Genomic DNA, 15,739 nt, shown 5'->3' on the forward strand with positions numbered 1-15,739 from the left:
AGGGCTGGGTGCCAGGATGTGTGAAGCTCACACAGTGCCTGCCAGGGCTGCGGCCAGGCTGAGCCAGACTCCAAATCCCTTTGGAGCTTTCAGGAACAGTAAATTCCCTCAGTGACTTATGAAAGAGCAAAGAGAAAAAAAAAAAGCTCTAAATGACTTACCTATTTGAAGCCTGAGGGTTCTGCATTGTGTTAAACATTAACCTGCCCTTCTGAGCCAAGCCACTGATTCTCTGGGCAATTCTTAGGCAGGCAAAGAAAAGGATTCTTTGTCAGGGAGCATTTCAGAAAATTATCCCTTCAGCCATTTTTTGTCTCATGGTTTGTTTGGCCCTGCAGTGGGATGCCTGCCCCACAATTTGCTGTTTATGTTTGTGCAGTGGAGCTGATCAAACAGCCACGACTCTGAGCAAGCTGCTCCCACCACAGCAGCCTTGGGATGATGGCACAGATACCCTTTGCACTTGTAATGACACCAATACAGGACTGGACATTGAATTCACAGAATGACCAGGTTGGAAGAGACCTTCAGGATCATCGAGTCCAACCCAGCCCCAACACCTCAACTAAACCCTGGCACCCAGTGCCACATCCAGGCTTTGTAAAACACACCCAGGGATGGGGAATCCACCACCTCCCTGGGCAGAACTTTATCACTCTTTCTGTAAAAAACTTTTTCCTGATATTTAACCTGTATTTCCCTTGGTGCAGCTTGAGGCTGTGTGCTCTGGTTGTGTCAGTGCTGCTGCAGAAAGAGCCCAGCCCCAGCTGAGCACAGGCGCCTTTCAGGAGCTGTGAGAGTGATGGGGGCACCCCTGAGTCTCCTTTTCTCCAGGCTGAGCACCCCCAGCTCCCTCAGGGGTTCCTCACAGGGTTTGTGTTCCATTGCTCACATGAACACGTGTTATTGCACACTGAAGCAGGCACACGTGCACATTTCCCCACAATCAAGGAGGGAAAGGTGCCTTTTGAACTCCTGGAGGTGTATCCCTGTGATTGCTGGGTGTCAAACAGCTGTCCCTATCAGAGAGGTGCAGGACAGTGGGATCAATGACCAGGAGTGGGTTCTGCTCCTGACTTTGCCCTTACTTTGGTGTACAAGGTGGGGCAAGTCATTTCTCTGTTGTTTCTCCCCCGTGACTTGTGACTAATGATTTCAAAAGCACCTGTGGAAAGGGTAATAGATCATTACTATTGCCTTAAAGGTGTGCTTGGTTAAGCAACAAACCTTCGGTGGTTTTCAAGAGGTTTTATTTTGATGGAAGTTTTGTTGGTGACAGTTTTTGCAAACACCTCCCCGCTGCAGACCCCAGGACTGGAGCGATGCAGTTCTGTCCTGCAGCCCTGGGTTGCTGTTTTTGCTCCAATCCTGGGAATGTGGAGTGCTCCTGAGCTGTTCCAGTGCAAAGTCTGCCTCCTTAGCACTGAATCCCCCAGTGACTTCAGCCAGCTCTTCCAGTTTTGCACTAAAGCCAGAGAGAGACTCAGACAATCCTTTTTCTCAGATCTGTTACAGAGGAGATAATCTGTGGCTGAGAAATGATAAGAAATCCTGATAGGACCATATCCTCTTAATCCAGCTCATCCACTGCCTTTCCCTGTCCCTGTGCAATGCCAGGGTTGGGGCTGGGACAGAAAACTTTTTTCCCTACTCTGGAAGAATCTGAAATCAAGCAGAAACCCTTCCTATGGAATCCATTCCTTCCTTAGAGCTGGTGGAATTCCCTCACCCGAACAGGACTTGTGCTCTGCACCTGGGAGAGCCACCAGAGGGGCTCTGGAAATCTCTCCATGGATCAGCCTGGCCCTTCCTCCAGCAGCTCAGGCTCCCTGTGCTCACTTCCCCGTGCCCTTAGAGCAAATTAAGAGCAGCTATGACTTCTTCCTGTCTGTGTTTGCAATGCCCCCGGCTGATTGCATATGTGTAATTAATTGCCCAACCTGCGTCTCGCAGGGGAGCGATCCGGAGCTCGTTCTCCCTCCTGGCACATGAGGAACAGTGAAATCCTGACACACGAGGAACAGAAAAATCCTGACACACGAGAAACAGTAAAATCCTGACACAAGAAGAGAGTAAAATCCTGACACATGAGGAACAGTAAAACCCTGACACACGAGGACAGTAAGCTCCTGGCACACGAGGAACAGTAAAATCCTTTTTCCCACACCTGGGGCAATGGCTGGGGGATATTCAGCAGCGATAAGTGAGGTGTGAGCCTGCACAAATGGAAAAGTAAAATCCTGACACATGAACAGTGTTGTCCTGACACACAAGGACAGTAAAATCCTGACACACGAGGAACAGTATTGTCCTGACAGACGAGGACAGTAAAATCCTGACACACGAGGAACAGAAAAATCCTGATACACGAGAACAGTGAAATCCTGACACACGAGGAACAGTAAAATCCTGACACACGAGGAACAGAAAAATCCTGATACACGAGAACAGTGAAATCCTGACACACCAGGAACAGTAAAATCCTGACACAAGAGGAGAGTAAAATCCTAACACATGAGGAACAGTAAAATCCTGACACAAGAGGAGAGTAAGATCCTAACACATGAGGAACAGTAAAATCCTGACACACGAGGACAGTGAAATCTTTTTTCCCCACACCTGGGGCGATGGCTGGGGGCTGTTTTTGGGGTCCGTAGCTCTCTGCCAGCAGCGATAAGTGAGGTGCGAGCCTGCACAAACCTTTTGCTCGGTTCGCAGCCTTGAAAGAGCCCCGGACGAGCGGGTTTGGAGAGGAAAGAGGCGTTTTCACGGGTCACTGATGCACTTTGAACTAGAGCCGGCAGAGCAGCGCTGACCTGAGCTGCTCCAGCAGCCAAGGGCTGAATCAAATCCATGGGGTGCGCCGGGCTGGGGGCGTGAAATTCCATCTGGTGCCTTTGCTGCTGCGGCCGGGAGAGCCGGGATTCGCAGGGCGGGGAGCTGGCAGGGCCGAGCCCCGGGGATGCTTTGCGTGCCGCGGGGGTAAAGGTGCGGCCGCGGGGGAGGCTGAGCCCCGCTCTTCCCCTGCACACTTGGAACAGCCCTCAGCGGTGTGCCAGAGGCTGCCAGAGGTGTGCGTGAGGCTGGCAAAGCCCCTCGGCCGCGGCCACGCTCGGATGCGGGGGCTCCGTGCGCGTCCCCGCCGCTGCCGAAGGATCGCGGCACCCCCGGGAGCGCGCACCGCACCCGGCCCTGCTCCCATGTCCCAGCCCGGAGCGACGGCATGAAGAAATCCTCGTATTCAGGTGAGCCTCCCCCTGCTCTCGCCTCTCCCTTTGTGTCTGCACTGGGGAAAGGAAAAGGTTAAAAAAACCCCAGGTACGAGGTGCACCATCCGTCCTGGCTGTTTCACTGTGTATAAACCAGTGGAAAAGGCTTAAAAAGCAAAGCAAAGGCAGAGCCCGGCACTGGCGACACGGACTTTGTTATCGGAAGGCACCTGTGCCAGCTCGGGTGACATCCAGCACCGGGCGGCAGTGACATGGGAACAGGAATTGCATTGTGTGTGACACTGCCTGCCCTGGGAGTTTCCAAACCGGCTGGAAGTACCCATCAATTGTCCAATTTATGGGATCCCCTCATGCTGGGAGTCTCTATTCTCCCTTCTCCCCCTTTGCCAGCTTTGCCAGGCTTGCCCTGTGGGGTGAGGCCATTGTGCTCTCACCTCTCTCTTTGTGTCTGTACTGGGAAAAGGAAAAGGTTAAACTCCCCTCAGGTATGAGATGCATCAACTGTCCTGGCTGTTCTACTGTGTATAAACCAGCGGAAAAGGCTCAAAAAGCAAAGCAAAGGGAGCGGGGCGGCTTGTTCCAGGCAGAGCCCGGCACTGGGGACACGGACTTTGTTATCAGAAGGCACTGTGCCAGCACGGGTGACATCCAGCGCTGAGTGGCAGTGACATGGGAACAGGGCTGTGTGTGACACTGCCTGCCCTGGGAGCAGGAATTGTGTGTTACACTGCCTGCCCAGGGCGTTTGCAAATGGGCTGGAAGAGCCTGTCAATTGTCCAATTTATGGGATCCCCTCATGCTGGGAGTCTCTATTCTCCCTTCTCCCCCTTTGCCAGCTTTGCCAGGCTTGCCCTGTGGGGTGAGGCCATTGTGCTCTCACCTCTCTCTTTGTGTCTGTACTGGGAAAAGGAAAAGATTAAATCCTTCTCAGGTATGAGGTGCACCATCTGTCCTGGCTGTTTCACTGTGTATAAACCAGTGGAAAAGGCTTAAAAAGCAAAGCAAAGGCAGAGCCTGGCACTGGGGACACGGACTTTGTTATCAGAAGGCACCTGTGCCAGCTCGGGTGACATCCAGCACTGAGTGGCAGTGACATGGGAACAGGGCTGTGTGTGACACTGGGCATTTCCAAACAGGCTGGAAGTACCATCAATTGTCCAATTTTTGGGATGCCCTCATGCTGGGGGACTCTTCTCTATTCTCCCTTCTATTGTCTATTCTCCCTTCTCCCCCTCCTGGCTTTGCCCTATGTGGTGAGGGCATTGTGCCCTCTGCTCCTTCCTCCCCGCTCACACAGGGTGTGCAGTCCTGCCTGGTGTTGTTCCTCTGAATTCCCCATGAAATCCTGTCCCAGGAGGAGCCTGGTGCACCTCGGAGTGGACAAGTCTCCTGTGAGAGGTGTCCTGCTCACTCCACAAAGCTCAGGTGGCTCTGGCAGCTCCTCCAGCTGCTGGACTTTGCTCTGCAGCTGATTTCTGCCCTGCTCCAGGCACCAGCCTGTGGTTATGCTCTGCAAGCCAAGTTCTGCCCTGGTTTCACCCTGGCCACTGTGGGGATGTGGTGTCATCATGCCAGCATCCTCCTAATGCCCCAATTGATTCATGAAAATCCTTTCCTTAGCATTTTTTCCTCCTGAGAAGCTGAGAGGCCTCAAGAACAAAATGTAAATAATGATTATCTGCTGCTGTGGAATGCAACAGGTGCATCTGTGATTGGTCTCATGTGGTTGTTTCTAATTAATGGTCAATCACATTCAGCTGGCTTGGACAGAGAGTCTGAGACAGCTGCCTTTGTTATCATTCTTTGCTATATTATTCTATTCTTAGCTGGCCTTCTGATGAAACCTTTTCTTCTATTCTTTTAGTATAGTTTTAATGTAATATATATCATAAAATAATAAATCAAGCCTTCTGAAACATGGAGTCACATCCTCATCTCTTCCCTCAGCCTGAGACCCCTCTGAACACCGTCACACCCATGGTCACTTGTTTTGGGGAATTTCCCTGGGAATTCAGATTGTTTCTCCAAGACATGGATGTGCAGGGTGCTGCAGGGCCTCTGGGCTCTCTGCTGTCTGTCAGGGGAGCTGGGGATGTGACAAAGTCACTTCTCAGCTGCAAAAGCTGATGCTGGCAGGCTGGAAATGCAGTGTCTGGTTGAGAAACTCCTGAAAATGATGGCAAAGGAAAAAAAATGAACATCTGAACACCTTTTGAGGCTAGGTATTTGTTATGTCTGGCCTGATTTGTCCCTCTCTGGCATACTTTGGATCTCCTTTGTGGTCTGCGTCCCCCTGAACCTTGTTTGAGCCTCCAGCTCCATCCTCCTCCATGGGCAGTGCTCTCCTGTTGGGCTGTGCCCTGCCCCAGGCAAGATTTACCTTCCCTAAAGCACTTCAAGGGCAATCCCAGCCCATCTGCTGTGACTTCTGAGCACACACCATGTATGAAGAGTTTACTTTGGTGTGCCCCAGCTCTTGGGAGCAGAGAGGCTCAGTGAGACCTTTGTGCCATGGCCATGGCACGTGTGGCTCATCCTGGCACTGCTTTTGTTCCTGGAGCTTCTGGCAGCAGCAGCAGGAGGAGGGGAGAGCATGAAACAGGGATTTCACACTGCAATAACTTCTACTGAAGCCAGCCCTTACATGTGTGCCTTGGGGATGTCTGTTATTTCAGTTGCTGAAGGCAAACTTGCCCTGGAATTGTACTTTTTAAGGATTTTTTGATTCTCACTTTCCATTACTCAAGCCCAATTGCATAGGCCAAAGAAGCAATAGGCAGGATTTGTGATAAATGACATGAGTTTTAGGTATTCTCAAGGATGGTGTGAGTGGTTTTGGCCAAGGATGGTTTCGGTTTCAGGTTTATGTGAGATGCTGGCACTCACTAAAATAAGGATCACCAGAATTACAGCACCACCAGAATTATTCACAGTGGTTACGTGTCACCCACCCTCACCTGAGCTGCAGACTCCTAATTTATTGTTTAGGCACTTAGGGAGAAATAACTCTTCATATATGAGCTAAAGCTATAGGAAAAATTACAGGAAGAACAGCAGGAGCTGTGATTTCATCACTGAAGGAGGATTTTCCCATATTGTGACTTGTAAAATGATTCCCTATAAAACATGGGAAATAGAATATAAATCAAATTGGATTTGCTGCTGCTGTCTAGAGAATTTGTGGCTGTCTCATCCCTGGAAATGCTCCAGCCAGGCTGGATGGGGCTCTGAGCAGCCAGGTCTTGGGGAAGGCGTCCCATGGCAGGGACTGCAATGAGATCATCTGTAAGGTCCATTTCACCCCAAACCACCCTGTGATCCCATCTCAGAAGCTCTGGGGATCAGCTCTGTCCTCTGATGGTTGGTTTGGAGCGTGCAGGGTCCCCTCCTGCCCAGCCCCATCCTGTCCCTGGAGGTGCCACCTGCACCTGTGGGCAGGTAAAGTTGTGGTTTGGTTTGTGCGCCACCAAAGGTTTGTGCTCCAGGACATCCGGAGAGGGAAGGGAAGCACAGGAGCTTGTCTCTGTCAGATTTTCTGAAAAATCCCTTTGCTGGCATTTCTTCTCCTAGGAAGCTGAGAAGCCTCAGAGAAGATTGAAAACAATGATTCTCTGATTGCTTCTCCTGTGTTTGCTGATTTGGAATGTGGTTGGAGGTGGTTTATCCAACAGGTGCTTGTTTGATTGGTTCCATGTGAATTGTTTTTACTTAATGACCAATCACAGCCAGCTGTGTCGGGACTCTGGAAGCAGTCATGAGTTTTCATGATCATTCTTGTTAAGCCTTCTGTCTGTATCTTTATTCTTTAGTTTGGTGTAGCATGATATAATATAATATAATATAATATAATATAATATAATATAATATAATATAATATAATATAATATAATATAATATAATATAATATAATATAATATAAATAATAATATAATAATTATAATATAATAATCAATTAGCCTTCTAAGAACAGAGTCAGATTCTCAATTCCTCCTCTGTCCTGGGGACCCCTGCAAATATCACAGGTGCAGCTGTGGCAGCACAGGGACAAGTGTCACAGCAAGTCCTCATCCTGCACAGTGAGGGAGTTCATCAAAACAGCCCTGCACAGACCCAAAATAATCCTCAAGGGCTGTCACTGGCCAAGCTCTGTGTGCTGGGGGGGCCTCGGTCCATATCTGGCTGTAGCTGGTCTGAAATGGGCTGAGAAATCTGAAATTGGGTCTTTTTCAGGCTGATACAGAGAGAGAGAGACCTGGTGTGGTTCCCTCCAAGGCTTTTAACACCCTGCCATAAAAGCTGCTGGGTGGGGCAGGGGTGACCTGGTGTCTGCAGAGCCCATTGTTTGCTGCTGAACCCGACCCCTCTCCCGTCACTGAGCTGGCACTGTCTGTGTCTGAGCTGGGGAAAAATGAAAAAACTTGTTAGACCTGATTTTTTGTACTCTTTTCCCCTCTAGTTGGCTGGCCAAGCTGCTATAGCAAGGCAAAAATACTGCTTGTATCCAACAAAAACATTGATTTAATTTTAGATTGTCATCTGGAACAGAAATTCAAAATAATTTGTTTTGAAATACATTAAAAAAAATTAAAAAGCCATTGTTGTTCAGCTCAAACTCTCAGCCAGCTCTTCCTCCCCAAAACTTGCATTGAGTGAGAGTGAAGGGGATGTGAAAGGAGAAAAAAGGGTGAGGAGAGTTTTGGAGCCCATGGCAATGCCAGGGTGGAGTGATTCCCCACCTGTGGGGTGTTCCTAGTGTGGGTTTGTGGTGCTGTTACCTTGAAACAGCAGGAAGGAAAATCCCCAGGACTGCAAAATGAACTTGGTTTTTTGATAATCCCAGAACAGCAGGAGGCTCCTGCACAGACAAAGGGCTTGGCATTATTTTCAGGATGCTGAAAAAGCTCTGCAGGTTGGCTGGGTCAGCTGCCAGGAATGATCTGCATCATTCAGACCCACGTGAAAGCTGCTTGGTACCAACATCCACAGCTCCCCATCCTTGCTTTCAGCCCCACTACAAACAAAATGCTGTTCCTGCGTGGCAAATCCTTGCTCTTTTTTTGACAACCGCATCTCCGACTTGTCCATACTCATCTCTCACATTTTTGAACCAGTGAGGAGCTGACATTCACAACAATCACACATTTCTCTGATGGGTTTTGACCCCCAACTACCTTAATTTATTTATTGTTTTTAACCCCTTGATCCATCTCAGTGTACTGTTCCCTGCTCTGCCACTTCCCCATTGCTGCACACAGGCAGGACAGTGATTCTGATGTTCTGGCTGGTGCCCTGGGATTGTTGTTTGAGCTGTAACAACATTTAAAGGTGCTCAGAGAGAGAGCAGCTACCTTTGTCGAGAGTGCTGGGGCATCCAGGGAAAAGCAGGAAAAATCCTTCCCACCCCACATCCCTGAGTTTCCCCTCATATTCCTATAAGAACAGGGCAGTGCTGCTCCCTGTCAAAAGCCAAGAAATTCCTCTGGCTGCCCTAGAAAACTTGAGCCCCTGCCCAGTGGGCTCAGAGACCTTTGCACAGAGCCCAAGACCCCTGTGCCTTTGGTTTAGCCCTTGGAAAAAACAATTACCAACCTTATATGAAGAATTACAAGCCACAAAAGATTAAGTGGAATGATAGTGAATTTATCACAAAGTGAAAAATAGATTTTTTAGAGTTTTTAGAATGGGGGCTCACGGGGGGCAAGATGGAGGAATCTGGGTGTGTCCAGCCTTTCTCCTTCTTCTTCTTGGCCTCCATCTTCTGCTGTGATGGTGGCACTTTTGGATTGGTTTAGAGTAGAAGCTCACTGTCTAACATAGGTGACAGGTACTGGGAAGTTATTGCAAATATTGTACATGTAGAATTAGTATAAAAACTATGTGTACATATATAACATACAGTGTTATATACATGTGTACATATATAACACTGCCCCAGGGGCAGGCACAGTGCCTCTGACTGTCTTGCTGAATGGACCTCAGCAAGTCAGGAGAAAGAATTTTATAGATTAGGAACAATAAACAACCTTGAGAACAAGAATAGAAGAGTTCTGACTCCTTCTTCAACCCCCAGGCTGGGAAAAGAGACCTTTTAACACATCCTGGGGTCACTGTGAGCAGCAAAAGTCCTGAGAGCTCCCAAACCAACACTAAGAGGCTCAGGTCTGCACTGTGCAGTTAATACCTTAACAATGAACCATTCTTCTGATTGCTTTTAAAAAGAAAAAGTTGTATTCTTCAGAGAATTAGATTTCTAATCCTCCTGTCCTCTCCTGTGGTAGTGAAGCCTGTAATTTTCCTGAGTGTTACAGATTGTTGTAGCCTCTGCTGGATGAAAGCACCTTGATCTCTGGACAGAGTGTTCTGCAGGGCTTCACAGAGGGGTTTTGTGGCTTAGCAGATATCAGGAGCTGTTGATGGCACTTGGCATCAGTCCTGGCAGACTTTCCTCAGCCCTTCCTTGCTGCAAAACCCGAGGTGGGACCGTGAGAAGTCCAATCAAAAGGCACAATTGTTTTATTTTATTCCTGTGCTGACAGAATATATTGCCAGAGATGTAAATGCAATGTGCCATCACATGTTTCTGATGGCTTGTGATGATTGATGGAGCCTCGTTAATGAAAAACTCTCCTGTGGCAGCATTGTGCTGTGCTGGGGTGGCCAGATCAGGGCTGTGATGGGTTTGGTTGGGTGTTCTGCTGTTTCTGGGATTGGTGGCATGTGTGGGCAGGGGTAGAGCTTTGCTCCAGGTAGGAAAAGCATCCCAACATCTGTTAAAAAACAGTTTGGAGAAACAAGGAAATCCAGCCTGGGGAGAAAGACAAATAACAAACCACAACATGCAGACATTCACAGAACACAATGAAAGCTCCTGTGGGGCCCAGTGGGGTGATTTCTGCTCCCCAAAACACCCATCCTGTTCTGTGACCACCTGGGCTGAGCAGGGAGAAGTGGTGTGTGACCATGTTCACAGGGGTCTGAGGATGAGGGGAGAGATGAGGATCTGACTCCGTGTTTCAGAAGGCTGATTTATTATTTTATGATATGTATTATATTAAAACTATACTAAAAGAATAGAAGAAAGGATTTCATCAGAAGGCTGGCTAAGAATAGAATAGGAAGGAATGATAACAAAGGCTTGTGGCTCAGACAGAGAGCCCAAGCCAGCTGGGCTGTGATTGGCCATTAATTAGAAACATCCAACATGAGCTAATCCCAGATGCACCTGTTGCATTCCACAGCAGCAGATAACCATTGTTTACATTTTGTTCCTGAGACTCTCAGCTTCTCAGGAAGAAAAATCCTAAGGAAAGGATTTTTCATGAAAAGATGTCTGTGACAGTGGTGGCCCAGGGACAGGGGACATGCTGCAGGAACATCCCAAAAAGCAGCTCTAACAGCCAGTGGGGTGCTTTGCCTGCACCTCTTGGACCAGGGATGTCTTGGGGTTGGTTTGCTGCACAAGCTGTGATCCAAATCCAAGAAATGTCAGTGGAAGAGAAGAGGGCTTTGTATGGCAGTGATTTGTGAGGTTTTAACCCATGTGTGAGGCCAGGGAGCTCACAAAAAGCAGGTAGAGGTGACCTGCAGGGGACACCTGTCCCTTGGGATGCCACGGCCACACCAGGGAGCTCCCCTGGCATCCTCAGGAAGAGCAGCTGAGCCTGTGCAGCCCTGGCTCCCTGTGGGACCACAGCACTGGGAGGGGCAGCACAGCCCTGGTGACTCAGCCTGTTCCCACAGCGGCTGCCTGGGGACAAGGACAGCCCAAGAAACCCTTCAAGGTCTGTGTTCCAGAGGGGACAGCCTGGGAAGCTGCTTCCTGCTGTCACTGCTCAGGTCTGTGACCGTGTTCGCAGGGGTGTTAGGATGAGGGAACAGACGAGGATCTGACTCTAAATTTTAGAAGACTTGATTTATTATTTTATGATATATATTATATTAAAACTATACTAAAAGAATAGAAGAAAAGGTTTCATCAGAAGGCTGGCTAAGAATAGAATAGCAAAGAATGATAACAAAGCTTCTGTCTCAGACGGAGAGTCCAAACCAGCTGACTGTGATTGGTCATTAATTACAAACAAACTAACATGAGACCAATCCCAGATGCACCTGTTGCATTCCACAGCAGCAGATAACCATTGTTTACATTTTGTTCCTGAGGCCTCTCAGCTTCTCAGGAGGAAAAATCCTAAAGAAAAGATTTTTCATAAAAGATGTCTGTGACACAGGTGAGCCTCTCATCCATGGGGGGTGGCACCAGAGCCTAGGAAAAGAAAGGTTTTGTCCAGTGCTGTGACACTTGTGAGAGCAGTGACTGTGCTGGGCAGGAAAGGGAGCCATGGGGTCTTGGGTTTTGGTTGTTAATTGCTGCCCCGAGATGTGCAGGATGTCTCTGCTTTCACCCATGCAACTGAAGAACGAGTCTGGACTCTTCACTTTTTGCCCTTGAGGTTGTTTATTAATTCTTATCTATAAAATTTTCTTTCTGCCCAGCTGAGATCTGCTCAGCAGGGCAGCCACAGGCACTCTGTGTTGTCCTTTTATACTACAAACTATGTATAACATATTTACACTTAATTTCCAATGCCTATCACCTGTGTTAGACAGTGCACTTCTACTCTAAACCAATCCCAAAGTGCCAACATCACTGCAGAAAATGGAGACCAAGAAGAAGAAGAAAGGCTGGACACGCCCAAGTTCCTCCATCTCGTCCTCATATCCCCCATACCAAAATCCTAAAATCTACGTTTTCACCCTAGGATAATTTTATTATTACACTATTCAAACTTCTGTGACTTTCAGGTGCTCATACAAAGCTGGCAACTTGCTCCAAGGGTCAAAATCAAATCCCCAGGTGCTCTGGGCTGTGTGCCAGGGTCTCTGAGCCCCCTGGTGGGGTCCCAGCAACCCTGGACACCCAGAGGGATGCACTGAGTTCCAACACTTGGGAAGGTCTTGCCTGAGTTTCAGCATTGATCACTGCACTGCACACTCTGAAGCACAATATCACTCATTCCCATGGCCTGAACTTCTCATTTCAGCTTCAAATCTGACGGCCAGAGCATGTCACTGTCCCCTCCATTTCCCTCAAACACTGTGCTGCCTTCATTGCTCCCTCGTCAAACAGATGGATGTTAAACTGGAGGGATGATTGCAAGTTGGAACTAGCAGCAAAAGGGTTTTTTTCCCTTCCCTTTGTCCATGCCAGAAGAGTATTATTTACAGGAAACACTTTGTACAGCTTCAAGATTTGTTTAGAGAAGGAGTGTAGGGGAGGAGACAGCTAAAGGCAGAATGGAAATTAAAAAAGGTCACAGTAATGCTCCAGAAAATCCATAATTTCCTGGAGTGGGAGTGCTGCTATTCTGGGTGTGCTGAGGGACAAACTGCCTCCCTTTGGGACAGGCTTGGCCTCATGGGGCTGAGCCCAGAGCAGCTGCTGGGGACAGAGGGTCCCTGACACTGCCTGTTCCCTCAGCCCGTCCAGAGTCACGTCCCTGGTGGCCCTGCCAGCGAATCTGGGAACACTCCGGGAGCAGCCCCCGGGGCACGTTTGCTCCAGCCCTGATGTTATCCCGGGGAATGGGGATTGCCTGCAGCTTTGTGTGACGGGGACAGTAAACAAAGGAACAGGATGAGATCCCTGAGCCCTGTGGGGTGACTCAGGGCTGGGCTGTGAGTGCCTGGGCACGTACAGAGAGGAGAACAGGCCTTGGAGCAGGACAAGCCAGGACAGGGAGCTCACACAGGACAGCCCAGGGACAGGGCAGGGGGTTGGTGCAGGCTCTGGAGGCTCTGTTTTACCTCCAGAAAAGGCTGAAAAAGAGCAAAAGTCACACACCCTGGCTGGTGGGAGCCCCCAGCCCAGCCAGGTTGAGATGGGGGCCACCAGCACCCTGGAAAGGTCTTTCAGCAAAGGTCACCAAGTCACCCTTTGCTCTCTGCATTTTCACTTCCATCATTCTCCCAAGATGACTTTCAAATTTAAAAAGCAAAATCAGTAGGAACGAGGATAGAACGAGGATAGAACATTCTTTGCCAGCATGGAATTGAATTTGAAGCATTGCAGTTGATGATGTCACCAGTCCAAGCCTAATTCTCCTCACCCTCTTTGCTTTGACTTTCAGTTGACTTTCAAACTTAAAAAGCAAAATCTAGGTACCTTTTAATCAGTAGGAACAAGAATGGAACATAGTTCTCTGAAAGCATGGAATTTAATTTGAAGCATTGCAGTTTATGATGTCACCAGCCCAAACCTAATTCTCCTCGTCCTTTTTGCTTTGGGAAAGGTTTTCAAGCTCACTGATTTTCAGTGCTCTGGTGATAGAAGTCACATGTGCTGCAAGTGTCACCCACCCTGGCTGGTGGGAGCCCTCAGCCTGGCCAGGTTGAGATGGGGGCCACCAGCACCCTGGAAAGGTCTTTCAGCAAAGGTCACCAAGTCACCCTTTGCTCTCTGCATTTTCACTTCCATCATTCTCCCAAGACGACTTTCAATTAACCTTTAAACCTAAAAGCAAAATCTAGGAATATTTTAATCAGTAGGAACAAGGACGGAACATAATTTTTTGCCAGCATGAAATTTAATTTGATGATGTCACCAGTCCAAGCCTAATTCTCCTCATCCTCTTTGCTTTGGGGAAGGTTTTCAAGCTCCCTGATTTTCATTCTTCCAGTGATAAAAGTCACATGTGCTGCAAGTGTCACCCACCCTGGCTGGTGGGAGCCCTCAGCCTGGCCAGGTTGAGATGGGGGCCCTGGAAAGGTCTTTGAGCAAAAGTCACCCTTTGCTGTCTGCATTTTCAACTTCCATCATTCTCCCAAGACAACTTTCAATTAACTTTCAAACTTAAACAGCAAAATCTAGGTACATTTTAATCAGTAGGAAGGAGGATGGAACATTTTTTGCCAGCATGGAATTTAATTTGAAGCATTGCAGTTGATGATGTCACCAGTCCAAGCCTAATTCTCCTCGTCCTCTTTGCTTTGGGGAAGGTTTTCAAGCTCACTGATTTTCAGTGCTCTGGTGATAGAAGTCACATGTGCTGCAGTGTCCTTAGCTGAGGTCAGATGTTAGAAATCCTTAAATCCAGACCTTTCTGATGTGTGCTTGCAGCCCACTGTGCCTCATGCAGGGCTTTTTCCCCTCTGGTGTTCTGCCTTCACGTGTTTCAGAGCATGTTTTATAAAACTGGGGATAGTGCTGAGAAATGTGAGTTTGACTTGTGCCCAAACTCTCTCAGAACCACCACACCACAGGGTTTTTTGCTTGTTTTTTTAAATTTATTGATTTATTTTTGTTAGCAGGTAAGCTGTGACTCTCAGAGCTGTTATCCACTGAAGGACTGCCATTACTGCAGCTAATTACCCTCTGACATTCATTTCCATTCGGCTCCATCTGCATCTGTGAACACTTTCCCAAATTGCTGTTTGACAAGTGAGATGCCCCAGTTGTGGAGCCCCACATCTGAGGGCTGGGGAAGGCTCTTGGTGCTGTGGCTTGGGTGGTCTCCTCATCCTGCTTGGCAGCTGCTGCAAGAGGCTCTGAGTTATTTCCCCTGCTGGTTTTTTGTCAGATAAACCTCCCAGCAGTGATGGGAGATTCTCTGACAGCTGATTCCTGCAGTTAGCGCTGCGAGCAATGAGTTAATCTGGGCAAGGATGAGCTTGATCCATCTGGGGAGGTTTCAGATCTTCCTCTGCTGTGCATGGTCCTTCATGGAGCAGCCACTGTCCAGGAAATCATCACCATGATTTAAATACATCTCTTTTAAAGTGCATGTGGAGGGGAGGAGGTGTCTGTGGCTGTGTTTTGTGTGTTTGGTTTTGTTTTTAGAGCCCTGTGCTTGAGCTGTGATGGAGAGGGAATAGTAAAAAGATGTTTCATGATGTGTGTGAATTAATGTTCAGATCTTACTGAGCCTTTCATCTCTTTTGGGCCCTGAATACAAATGTGGGAATGGAGATGAGGCAGAAAAGGCGCCCATGGCAATGTGCTGGGTGCTGATTACTGCAGGGTTTGCATTAAACCCTTTTAGAGGCTGCACCTCTTCCTTGGTGGATGGTTTTGGCAGGAGTTGTAACGCAGGAGAAAGATCTGGAAGGTTGGTACAGGGCACACAACTCCTGCTGAGCCAGGAGCAAACCCTCACCTTAATCCTGGCTTAAAATAAGCAGTGTCCTCATTCCTAGCCCTGTGGCAGGGTTTCTGTGTCCAGAGCCCCTCCAGGTGATGCACAGGCTGCTCCTGGCAAGCACACAGGGCTCAGAAATGCTTCCCACAGTTCAGGTGTGCACAGGAGCCTGGGTCAGTGGGTGGGAAAGGATAAAGGACTTGCACAGGACAGCCTAGGGAGGTGGCAGGAGGTTATTGCAGGGAGTTAAGGAGGCTGGAGGTTCTGTTTTTCCTTCAGGAAAGGCTGAAGAATGGCAAGTGTCACCCACCTCACCCAGCCTGGCTGGTGGGAGCTCTCAGCTGGCCAGGTCTGTGCTGGCAGAGCTGTCCCCAG

General features: G+C 48.6%; 1 protein-coding gene across 2 annotated transcripts in view; it reads left to right on the forward strand.

Annotated features, from left to right (window-relative positions):
• The first annotated feature begins 3,042 nt into the window (after positions 1-3,042).
• SEPTIN9 (septin 9) overlaps positions 3,043-15,739 on the forward strand; it is a 156,338-nt gene continuing 143,641 nt past the window's right edge. The window contains exon 1 of one of the 2 annotated variants that reach the window (XM_059485693.1): positions 3,043-3,245. In XM_059485693.1, coding sequence (XP_059341676.1) covers positions 3,224-3,245 — 22 coding nt within the window. In that variant the 5' untranslated portion in view covers positions 3,043-3,223. The remainder of the gene's footprint in view (positions 3,246-15,739) is intronic. The other variant, XM_059485697.1, reaches the window with a different exon arrangement.

This window comes from Ammospiza nelsoni, chromosome 19, assembly GCF_027579445.1.
Source record: "Ammospiza nelsoni isolate bAmmNel1 chromosome 19, bAmmNel1.pri, whole genome shotgun sequence".
Lineage (NCBI taxonomy): Eukaryota > Metazoa > Chordata > Aves > Passeriformes > Passerellidae > Ammospiza > Ammospiza nelsoni.